Consider the following 12,049-nt stretch of genomic DNA (forward strand, 5'->3'; position numbering starts at 1 on the left):
ACTTTGATGTGTACAGATATATTGACATAGTCCTCACTATCACAGTTGTAGAAGACAATCTTTATTATTATACAAAACAATCTGTAAGTCAGACTGAAAGGTTTTTATGAGACCAGACTGCTCTGATTTCAGAAGACTGGTCAGTTGGTGTGTAAATTAGCTTGTAGCAGTGGTGTAATGCTAAGTCAGAGTAACAATGTAGCCTGGAGGGGGGAGAGGGGGTGGGCCTTAAGTTCCTGCTAGGTGACCTCATTATCCCCCAAAACACGTTTTGCGGGGGTTATTAAAATGGACATGGTCCGTTTGTCCTTCCAAGATGTCCTTTTTGGAGCAGATCTTGCAAACCATACGATATTTCTTCACCAAACTGATTATATAGGTCTAAATAGGTCTAGTGCTGAACTGTTGCTTTTTGATTGTTTGGGATTTAAAAAAAAAATCAAATTTCTATGGCAACAACTTTGACTTACTCTGAAATTTGGGGTAATGCTCATTTTCTAGAACAGATCTTGAAAACCGTACAATATTTCTTCACCAAACTTGGCACATAGATAGGTCTAGTGGTGAATTGGTGTCTTTTGATTGTTTTGATTTTTAAAAAAAATACTTTTTGAGTGTCCATGGCAACAAGTTTCTTATATTTATTCATGACAAGTATTTACCATTGTGGGGGATATAGATGACTTCTTTTTTTTTCATATTTATTGAATCTGGATGCCATGTTTATCTGATTCATTTCTAGCATCAGTTCCACTGTCCATTACATTATAAATAATGGTCGTCCTTGAATACAACTAAAAAAATTCAGAAATGAAAGATTAGCTATACTAATAGGAAAGAATCTGGTGGTCCTTAACTTATTTTGAGTAGTATATATGTTGTCTTGATGATACAGGAACCTGATCGTCCATGGTTTCACAACTGATGAAGAAGGCCGGAAGATGTCCAAGTCCGAGGGAAATGTTGTTGATCCTGCTGTGGTCATCAATGGTGGAAAAGTAAGATTCTATACAGGCAGCTTGTGTATGACCAACTCTCAGTGATCCAAAGATCAACAGTCATTACACTTATCTTATTGTTGTGTGGAAAACTCTGTGTTATAATGTGGCTTTTCTCCCTAGAACAAGAAAACGTCTCCGGCCTATGGAGCCGATGTGATGCGGTGGTGGGTGGCGCATGCTCATCTCAAGACCATTGTGATGATTGGACCCTCGGTGCTGGACCGTTGCGTGGAGGATATGTTCAATGTGAGCGCACAGGGAGACTGGGGATCGGTGTCCAATTGCAGGGTGATGTGGAAGCCTTGTGTGTAAGGAGGGGTGTAGGGAGAGGGTGGTGGCCATGGGTGTAGGGAGAGGGTGTAGGGAGAGGGTGTAGGGAGAGGGTGTAGGGAGAGTTTGGGGGTCATGGGTGTAGGGAGAGGGTGTAGGGAGAGGGTGTAGGGAGAGTTTGGGGGTCATGGGTGTAGGGAGAGGGTGTAGGGAGAGGGTGTAGGGAGAGTTTGGGGTTCATGGGTGTAGGGAGAGGGTGTATTGAGAGGGTGTAAGGAGAGTTTGGGGGTCATGGGTGTAGGGAGAGAGTGGGGGCCATGGGTGTAGGGAGAGGATGTATTGAGAGGGTGTAGGGAGAGTTTGGGGGTCATGGGTGTAGGGAGAGGGTGTAGGGAGAGTTTGGGGGTCATGGGTGTAGGGAGAGGGTGTAGGGAGAGAGTGGGGGCCATGGGTGTAGGGAGAGGGTGTAGGGAGAGTTTGGGGGTCATGGGTGTAGGGAGAGAGTGGGGGCCATGGGTGTAGGGAGAGGGGGAGGCCTTGGGTGTAGGGAGATGGTAGGACTTGGGTGTAGGGAGAGGGTGTGAAGCCATGGGTGTAGGGAGAGGGGGAGGACTTGGGTGTAGGGTGTAGGGAGTGGGGGGGGGCATGGGAGTAGGGAGAGGGGGGGGGCCTTGGGTGTAGGGAGATGGTAGGACTTGGGTGCAGGGAGGGGGTGTGAAGCCATGGGTGTAGGGAGAGGGGGAGGACTTGGGTGTAGGGAGAGGGTGTGAAGCCATGGGTGTAGGGAGAGGGGGAGGACTTGGGTGTAGGGAGAGGGTGTGAGGCCATGGGTGTAGGAAGAGGGTGTGAAGCCATGGGTGTAGGGAGAGTGGGGGCCATGGTTGTAAGGAGAGGGTGTAGGCCTTGGGTGTAAGGAGAGGGTGTAGGCCTTGGGTGTAAGGAGAGGGTGTAGGCCTTGGGTATAAGGAGAGGGTGTAGGCCTTGGGTATAAGGAGAGGGTGTAGGCCTTGGGTGTAAGGAGAGGGTGTAGGCCTTGGGTGTAAGGAGAGGGTGTAGGCCTTGGGTATAAGGAGAGGGTGTAGGCCTTGGGTATAAGGAGAGGGTGTAGGCCTTGGGTATAAGGAGAGGGTGTAGGCCTTGGGTGTAGGGAGATGGGAAGGCCATGGGTGTAGGGAGAGAAAGAGAGTGTAAGGCCCTTTGGTAGAACCTATAATGTCCAAACTATACAGTTCAAAAGTGAGTAAACGCTTCCTGTCTTGTTTCTTCGGTATGTCACAGGCCCCAAGTCCTCTTCTTCTCACAATCTCGCTATTTAATTGAACCAAACCCCCCCACACCTCTCTCTCTCATTCCCAAACTCGCAATCCTTAAGCACTTTTCCTCTACCTACACCCGACTTACTATTAGGTCACCTGGAAATTACTTCTGATGCTGACAATATCAACTCAAAGTCTGACCTGTGCAGTTTCATACAGGGGCTGTAGTATTTTGTCAGGTTTCTACACTAATAATGGAAAGTATCCCGGGTTGCAGAGATCGAGAATGTAATAGTTGCCCCAATGCTATGGTAGCGGCCATAAAATCCCGTGATGGGATTCGAACCACGGACATTCTGATCCGAGGTCGGACGCCTTGTCCACATGACCAAAGAGGTTAACCCCGTCAGCAAGCTGACAAGGTAAGGATGTCATCTGTGGGATGACTCCATGCCCTGCTACATACTCCCCCGTCAACAGAAGGCACGTCCCGGGCCGCATAGTAGGGTACTGAGGCTTATTTTGCTCAAATTTAAAATGAACCTGCTCAGCCCCAATGTAGCGGCCATAAAATTCCCGAGTCCCATGATGGGATTTGAAAGACGGACCTTCTGATCCGAGGTCGGACGCCTTGTCCACATGACCAAAGAGGTTAACCCCGTCAGCAAGCTGACAAGGTAAGGATGTCATCTGTGGGATGACTCCACACCCTGCTACACTGTGGTAGCAGCCCCCCCTGCAGTACAGGTCTGTGTGTTCCAGCTAAGGAAGAGTCTGCGCTACCTGCTGGGCAACCTGGCTGACTTCCAGCCCTCATCACACCTCGTGACGTACGACTCCCTGCTCCCTCAGGACCAGTACATGCTCCATCTCCTGCACAGCTTCGCCGACAAGGTAACACCACATGCTTCGCAGGGAACACTTGAACCAACGTGGCACACAAGTGGATTTTTTTTTTCAACAATCCCTTCCAATCTGATAATAAATTTCAGTAATAATTTTCTTTTTCTTAACCGCTATCATGACTTAGGTTTTCAACAACAATCTGTTGACGAAGTATTAAGAGCATAAGGTCTTATCACATGAGGTTCCTGAGATTATTTCCCTATTTCATCATGATAGGAGTTTATTGAGATATAGTTTTGAATTTTCATCCTTGGTTTATCACAGCATCACTTTCGGCTTTGCTCCCATGTTAAGTTAGTTACATATGCTGCTGCATTCAAATCTCACTCACTTGTTAATGTATACCTCTGTTCCTCCCCAGGTGACAGCTTTCTACGATGGATACAGCTACAACCAGATACTGCGCCACCTGGAGAAGTTTATCAACACCGACATGTCCCGCTTCTACTTCACCATCACCAAGGACAGGTCAGACATACGCTCATGTGTACGATGTGTGAGTAGGTCAGACATACGCTCATGTGTACGATGTGTGAGTAGGTCAGACATACACTCATGTGTACGATGTGTGAGCAGGTCAGACATGCGCTCATGTGTACAACGTGTGAGCAGGTCAGACATACGCTCATGTGTACGATGTGTGAGCAGGTCAGACATACACTTCTGTTTATGATGTGTGAGTAGGTCAGACATACACTTCTGTTTACAACGTGTGAGCAGGTCAGACATACACTTATGTTTATGATGTGTGAGTAGGTCAGACATACACTTCTGTTTACAACGTGTGAGCAGGTCAGACATACACTTATGTTTACAATGTGTGAGCAGGTCAGACATACGCTCATGTTTACAATGTGTGAGCAGGTCAGACATACACTTATGTTTATGATGTGTGAGCAGGTCAGACATACACTTATGCTTACAATGTGTGAGCAGGTCAGACATACACTTCTGTTTACAACGTGTGAGCAGGTCAGACATACACTTATGTTTACAATGTGTGAGCAGGTCAGACATACACTTATGTTTACGATGTGTGAGCAGGTCAGACTTACACTCATGTTTACAATGTGTGAGCAGGTCAGACATACACTTATGTTTACAATGTGTGAGCAGGTCAGACATACACTTATGTTTATGATGTGTGAGCAGGTCAGACATACACTTATGTTTACAATGTGTGAGCAGGTCAGACATACACTTATGTTTACGATGTGTGAGCAGGTCAGACTTACACTCATGTTTATGATGTGTGAGCAGGTCAGACATACGCTCATGTTTACAATGTGTGAGCAGGTCAGACATACACTTATGTTTATGATGTGTGAGCAGGTCAGACATACACTTATGTTTACAATGTGTGAGCAGGTCAGACATACACTTATGTTTACAATGTGTGAGCAGGTCAGACATACGCTCATGTTTACAATGTGTGAGCAGGTCAGACATACACTTATGTTTATGATGTGTGAGCAGGTCAGACATACACTTATGTTTACAATGTGTGAGCAGGTCAGACATACACTTATGTTTACGATGTGTGAGCAGGTCAGACTTACACTCATGTTTACAATGTGTGATAAGGTCAGACATACACTTATGTTTACAATGTGTGAGCAGGTCAGACATACACTTATGTTTACGATGTATAAGCAGGTCAGACATACGCTCATGTTTACGATGTGTGAGCAGGTCAGACAAACACTAATGTGTACAATGTGTGAGCAGGTCAAACATACAGTTACGTGTACTATGTGCTATATATTCCCCTTTTTTCAGATGTTACTGTGGAGCGAGTGCATCCCTGCCGCGTCGATCCACGCAGACCGTCCAGTATCACCTGCTTGATGTGATAGTCCGGTCCCTGGCCCCGATCCTACCTCACCTCGCCGAGGAGGTCTACCTTCATCACCCCGGCGCACACCACATAGACGGTACCTGCTGGTTCCTGATCTAGCTTTGTAGATGATGGATTTGTGGTTGACATAGACCATTGCCCAATGTTATACACATAGCTGACACATTTCATCACAATGCCACACGGAGATATAACAAATGTTTTTTTCACGTTTGCTTTTCACATTGATGCATGATCTGTTGCTCTCTGTGTGTTGTCAGGTGTGAAGAGTATATTCCGGAGTGGATGGTTCGACCTCCCACCCCAGTGGAACAATCCTGCCATTGCCCACGTCCTAGAGCCAGTATTCACAATCAAAGACGACATCAACCAAGTCCTGGGCAATGAAAACCCTTTAGAGTTTGATGCTGTCATCTTTGCTAGTCACGACCTTGCAGAAACGTTAAAGGTAACATCACATCCATCATTGTCAATACTTTGTGGACCCCATGGAATAGACTAATCTTCACTCAAACGTATAAAAGTCAGAAACAGTGCGTGCATAGTCAGAAAGAAATGCAAACATAAGCGACTTTTGTTGTCCTCCTACGTGCGATAGAGTGAAGCAGGGGACATAGTATTCACTACCGTCCATCTGTCTGTCCAGACGCTAGTCGATTTTGGTGACCTTGATGTCATTTTCAAGGTCATTACAAGAATTTCAAGATTTGGACTTTGTATGCTTTGTGGGTGCGATACCTCAGGAACCAGTTTGTACATTTCATTCATATTTGCCACCAAGGTGTATATGGAGGTTGTCCGTATGCCAGTCGATTTTGGAGACCTTGACATTTGCAGTGAAGTTGACCTTTCATCTGACCAATCAGTGCTATGCTTATCAGATCATGAAAGTGACAGTCGGAATGTGATTTCTAATCATGCAACCTCGAAAACGTTAAGCTGGGTATTCCGAATGATAGTTATGGGCTTAAAGACTGAATCCATACAATCTAGACCATCTATTTAGCCATTCCTGAATGTACTTTTGTTCAAGTGTCAAATCGAGAATTTGTCAAAATATGTTTCGAAGCATAGTCGCGAATTTGAAATTAGTGCCGTAAAGTACATAAAAGCTGCCTTCTTATTGGCTAATGTCTACTTCTTGTCAGTCATTCCATTGGTTGGTCAAAGTTTGCGCAAGGTCGGTCTGACATGACCCGTAATGGGATGTCCACAGATCTTTGTTTAGCGGTAGCGAGAACTAAGATCTGATTTTAAGGAGATTGATCAGTTACTGCACCCCTATCTTTTACCAGGAACACTGATTGGTCGGGAAGTGTCTTCTACAATGTAAAGTTATAGAACCATGTAATGTAAGGGACAGTCCAGTACTCGGGTACATGGTGCTAACTTTCCATGCATTGCAGTGAAACAGTGATAACTTTCATTTTCCTTTTATGGCAGAGGACAAGGTATGATACGGTCCCTTCTTAGCCCATAGGATCGACACAATTATGAAATGTATACTCTGACCCCATGGTACCACGGCATTCATCGTATCTGTGATTTCCGATAGTTCACGCGGGACACGCCTCTTAGCGGCTGTCTATTAATGCAAATCAGTAACCAGGAAGTGCTCACTTCGTAAACAATTTCAATTTCCTCGGAAGGTTCTGTCTGCTGAAAGTAAGGAGTTATTAATCCGTTGATACATATTTCTGGCATCTGTTGTAATACTGCCTTACCCCCATCTATCAATGGCCAACGATATAACCCGCAGTTCCCCAAGTAAACTTTCTCTATCGACCTGAACTAGATCATCTGCATATTCATGGCGACTAATGAGGTAACGGAAGTTACGTAGTCTGCACATTTTTTCCCGCTCTGTGCCCAGAATCTATTGGGAGATCATAAGGGCCATAATGCCAAACTTAGAAATACGTTCTTCACTAGTAACCAAAAGATAAATACATACTTTGGGCATACTAGGAGTGCTTTTTATATATTTATTGTTGACTTTTAACATTTTTCCATTTTGTGACAAATTATTTTCATCCAATTTTTTTTAAACAATCTTAAAATATCATTTCTGATATTTTGATGTTGACTTATAAAAATATTTTTCTCTTACTTTTCGGTAAATATGCATTGAATACCTATTGCTGATAACACATTTAGACTTTTACTTGTGTTGTCTTTGCACTTGTCTGGACAAATCACTGATGTCTGGCATGATCATACCAAGTGGTTGGTAGAATTATGTCTTCTTTTTGTCCAATTTCGGACCTCCATACACAACTTTTCTCTGTACCGCGATACGATGGAGTTCTCTCCCTTGTCAAACAGAGCGCGAGGCCCGGCTTTTACTCGGAGCTACTAATGTAAATAATGAACTTTTATCAGTAAAATATGCATTGTTTGATTACATGAATGATATCTGATACAGAGAACACGAATAAACATAAAGGTTAGTGAGTGCATTTTGTTCCGTTTAGCGTACATGACAAGCACCGCGATACCCCGAGGTTGCAGGCTACTGTTTGGAAATTGTGAATGTTTTCAGAAGAATTCAAAGGACAAAGGACGAGAATTTGTTCACATCAGTTCTTGCATGTTTTGCACTTATAACAACACTGTTCGAATAGGTAATGCTGAAATGAGTCAAAAAGGCTGAATATAGAGGTTTTCAGGACATGTTTTTGTACTATCTGAGTGAGTTGGGTTTTTCCTCACTTTAGCAATATTCCTGCAATATCTGGGTGGGGACCCAACAAATGGGCTCTATCCCATTGTACCCATGTGGGGAAAGTCGAACCTGGGCCTTTGGCATGACGAGCAATGCTATAACCACTGTTCTATCCTACCACTCCTTTTTGAACATAAGAAAGTCATTGCCCTAAGTTGATTTTCTTGTAGATAAAGACAGTACAAACATATTGTAAGAAATCCTATTTGGGTCATGGACTTGATCATAGTTAAAACTTTTCTGTTGAATTAAAAAAACAACACAATGGGCCTTTTTACATATTTTTTTCAATTTAGTCCAAAACAAGGAAAAAGGGCTACCAGTAGTTGTCAGCTATTGGTGGCATGTGGTAGTTGTCATACCAATATCTCAAAGTTTTCCCTAACTTTAGTATTGGACATTTCCACTGAGACAAAATGGGTGGTCGGGTAGCCTAGTGGTTAAAGTGTTGGCTCGTCACGCCCAAGACCCGGGTTCGATTCCCGACATGGGTACAATGTGTGAAGCCCATTTCTGGTGTTCCCCGCCGTGATATTGCTGGAATATTGCTAAAAGCGGCGTAAAACCATACTCACTTACTCACTCACTCACTCACTGAGACAAAAGGACTATCCGACCTCATCCTTTTCTTTGTGTAGCCCTTGCAGGAGGAGCAGACATCGACCAACTCACCTCTCAACGAGCTGCTGCAGCTGTCTCACACGTCCCTGGTGGACGCTGTCCCCACCGTCATCCCTGACGACGCTCACGTGGTGGACGGAGTCTGCAAGGTCCATCGCAAAGGTAATTAGTCCGTGAAAACTTGCGTCAGTTTCTCTCCAGTTTCACCCCCATCCCAAGCATACGAGGAAATTAGATTAAGGTTGCAATAAACTAATAAACAGATTTTCATCCAAATCTTTTGAAAATATGATATTTGAGGCATTTATTTTTCGTATTTGTTTCAATGCATATGATTTTGTAAATTGTCAATGGTTGTGTTTTACAGAAGTCTGAATGTTTGGTAGGGTTAGGAAATAGTACATGGTGTATTTCATCAAGTAAAGAACACAGTCAGTGTGTAAGGATTATTAATATCCTGTACCTGTACCAACCTGTCTCATTGCTGTTATTTTAGTAACAGGCCACTAGCCTCACAATCTCATTAAAATCAGATCTAAGTTCTCGCTGCCGCTAAACAAAGATCTGAGGACGACAATTACGGGTCACGTCAGAATGACCTTTCGCGAACTTTGAAATGACTAACAAGAAGTCGAAATTGGCCAATTAGAAAGCAGCTTTCTCTAGCTTTATGGCACCCGTTTCAACCTGGTGACTTCCATTTCAGACTACGCTTGAAAAATATGTTGACACAGTTCTCGTTTACAATTTTGAAAACTGAACAAACAAATATTCTAGAATTGTTAATATTTGGTTTAGATTGTATGGCAGTGCTTTCCACGTACTGTGCAACGCCTTCTCCGTTCAAATGTTTATCCCACAGAAGCGAGAGATAGACGATAATTTTGACGGAATCAGTCGTTCGGAATACCCTGTATTAACGTTTTCAAGTTTGCATGATGAGAAAACACATTCCGACTGTCACTTTCACGATCTGGTAAGCGACGCTCTGATTGGTCGGATGAAAGGTCGTTCTGACATGACCCGTAATGGGATGTCCTGAAATCTTTGTTAAGCGATAGCAAGAACTAAGATTTGATTTTAATGAGATTGCTAGCCTCATGTACAGAAATAAAGAACTGAATTTAAGATAGACGACTTCAACGTTTTATTTCACTTCCAGATGTACAGAGTACGGAGCAGTACAAGCTGATTCTGATGGCGTCGGAGCACCACATCTGCGAGCGATGCCGCCGTTACACATCTAGCTCTGCCTCAACACCATGTGAGAGATGCCTGGATGTTGTTGCCGCGGGCTGGGAGGGATGAAGAGTGAACAAGAAGAACGCTCTACAGTTGTGTGTGCATTTCAAACTGACATTTGTGTGTACAGTTTAACCAAACAGTTGTGTGTACAGTTCAACCCAACCCAACAGTTGTGTGTACAGTTCAACCCAACCCAACAGTTGTGTGTACAGTTAAACCCAACAGTTGTGTGTACAGTTCAACCCAACAGTTGTGTGTGCAGTTCAACCCAACAGTTGTGTGTGCAGTTCAACCCAACAGTTGTGTGTGCAGTTCAACCCAACAGTTGTGTGTGCGCATTTCAAACCAACAGTTGTGTGTACAGTTCAACACAACAGTTGTGTTTGCGCATTTCAAACTGACATTTGTTTGTACAATTAAACCCAACAGTTGTGTGTGCACAGTCCAAAAAGACAAGTGATCAGTGTTGATGGATCTGCTATTATCTGCAACAGACAAACCAGTGATTGATATTATGACACCAAGCCTGACCACCCACTCCAAGTCACCTCTTGCAGCAGGCATAGGTTGCCAGGGACGTAACTCAGCATCCCCACAGGGCACTACAATCTAGTGACTCGAAACTGTAGCAGTAGCAACCAGGTGTTGCAGTATAGACTGTATCCCAGTTGATATCTGAAGCCACACATGTGGCAAGATTATACTCTTTTGCTGAAGTGGATACAGGAAGTGGATCTGATGCATCTGCTTCAAAAGCACCTGGAACAAAATATACATTGGGCAAAATGAGTGAGTGAGTGAGTTAGGTGTAACACCGCTTTTAACATTATTCCAGTTATATCACGGCATGTCAGCTTAATGTGGGAGGAAAGCCTGAAGTGATGCAGGTCTCAGACGTTTCCCACTTCAGAGAAACCCACAAGCACGGGTATGGTGCTGACAAACCTAGAAACATAATCGGGGTGAACCGGGATTCGAACCCACAATCATAGGTTTCTGGTGTGCCCAAGGGATGCAACTCTGCACAGCGAATCGTTGCACCTTAGACGACTGGCCCACCCGTGCCCTTTGGGCAAAATGTATGCAGCAACACTCATTGTACAACCTCATCAGATGTCTTTCCACTGAGCAGATGTGAAACATTTGAGGAGAAACATGTAATAAGTGTGTAAACAGGACAAGGTGTTTATGTAAAGTTTAAGATGTTGGTACTGTATGTTCCTCTGCCAAACTGCTGTTTCCAGGCTAAATTATGCACTCTCATAAGTTTGGCCTTGAGTCTTTTTGCACTGATGTCCCCAATAAAAAAGAAAGCCTGAAAAGATGCATCCGAGACCGCCTTAATCATTCCCTGCAAGGCACATTTTTACCTTCTCTGCAGGGTCTTAATGACATCTCTAGATATTCCCGGCAAATGTCTTCACACCATCTCGGCAAACTACTCCAACTTGCAGCTTGCCAAGAAGTATCCGAGACTTTCTTACAGTACCTACTGATGTAGTCTCCGATATTTACTCAGGAATAACCTTTCATGGCTTATTAAATATGCTTTAAACCATCCCGGCAAAGTTCTTAGGAAGTCCCCATAACAAAGATGTTTCAGAGACACTTTACCTTTCTATCATTTTCAGTAATACAAAAGATGTGCTTACATCATAATCTAGTCTTTCAACAGCATCTTAGAAGTAGTAATGGGTCTCTGAAACATCCTTGCTAAACCTGTACTGTCAAAAATGAGATAACAAAGATGTATAGTATTCTGTTTTTTTGGAGCAATAACAAGTAGCCAGAGGTGGACATCATCATCCAAGGTCTTCATCAACAGAAGATATCATCATATTGTAGCCGTCATTTGAAAGTGGAACTAACCCTCGTCCTGGCAGGTTTTGTTTGTTGTTTAACGTCGCACTCAGCAATATTCCATCCGTGGTCTGTTAGTAATCGAGTCGGGACCAGAAAATTCAGTCATTAACTTCATGAGCATCGATCCACGTAATTGGGATACGATGACACGCATCACCCAAGTCAGCGAGTCTGACCATGCGATCTCATTAGTTGCCTCTTACGACAATCATTGTGGCTTATTCTACACCGGATCTTCACGGGCAGGGGCCATCATGGCAAGCAGGCAGTCCTTCAAGGGGCTGAAAAGGGATCAAATGCTATT

The 12,049-nt window shown here is 43.9% G+C and overlaps 1 protein-coding gene across 2 annotated transcripts in view; it reads left to right on the top strand.

Annotated features, from left to right (window-relative positions):
- Positions 1–10,767, top strand: part of LOC124148757 (isoleucine--tRNA ligase, mitochondrial-like) — a 34,922-nt gene extending 24,155 nt beyond the window's left edge. For both annotated transcript variants that reach the window (XM_048403087.1, XM_048403089.1), the window contains 8 exons: positions 896–998; positions 1,122–1,247; positions 3,290–3,421; positions 3,795–3,901; positions 5,213–5,367; positions 5,552–5,739; positions 8,655–8,799; positions 9,800–10,767. In XM_048403087.1, coding sequence (XP_048259044.1) covers positions 896–998; positions 1,122–1,247; positions 3,290–3,421; positions 3,795–3,901; positions 5,213–5,367; positions 5,552–5,739; positions 8,655–8,799; positions 9,800–9,945 — 1,102 coding nt within the window. In that variant the 3' untranslated portion in view covers positions 9,946–10,767. The remainder of the gene's footprint in view (positions 1–895; positions 999–1,121; positions 1,248–3,289; positions 3,422–3,794; positions 3,902–5,212; positions 5,368–5,551; positions 5,740–8,654; positions 8,800–9,799) is intronic.
- The last annotated feature ends 1,282 nt before the right edge of the window (positions 10,768–12,049 follow it).

Source organism: Haliotis rufescens, unplaced genomic scaffold, assembly GCF_023055435.1.
Source record: "Haliotis rufescens isolate VD_foot unplaced genomic scaffold, xgHalRufe1.0.p SCAF_3, whole genome shotgun sequence".
NCBI lineage: Eukaryota > Metazoa > Mollusca > Gastropoda > Lepetellida > Haliotidae > Haliotis > Haliotis rufescens.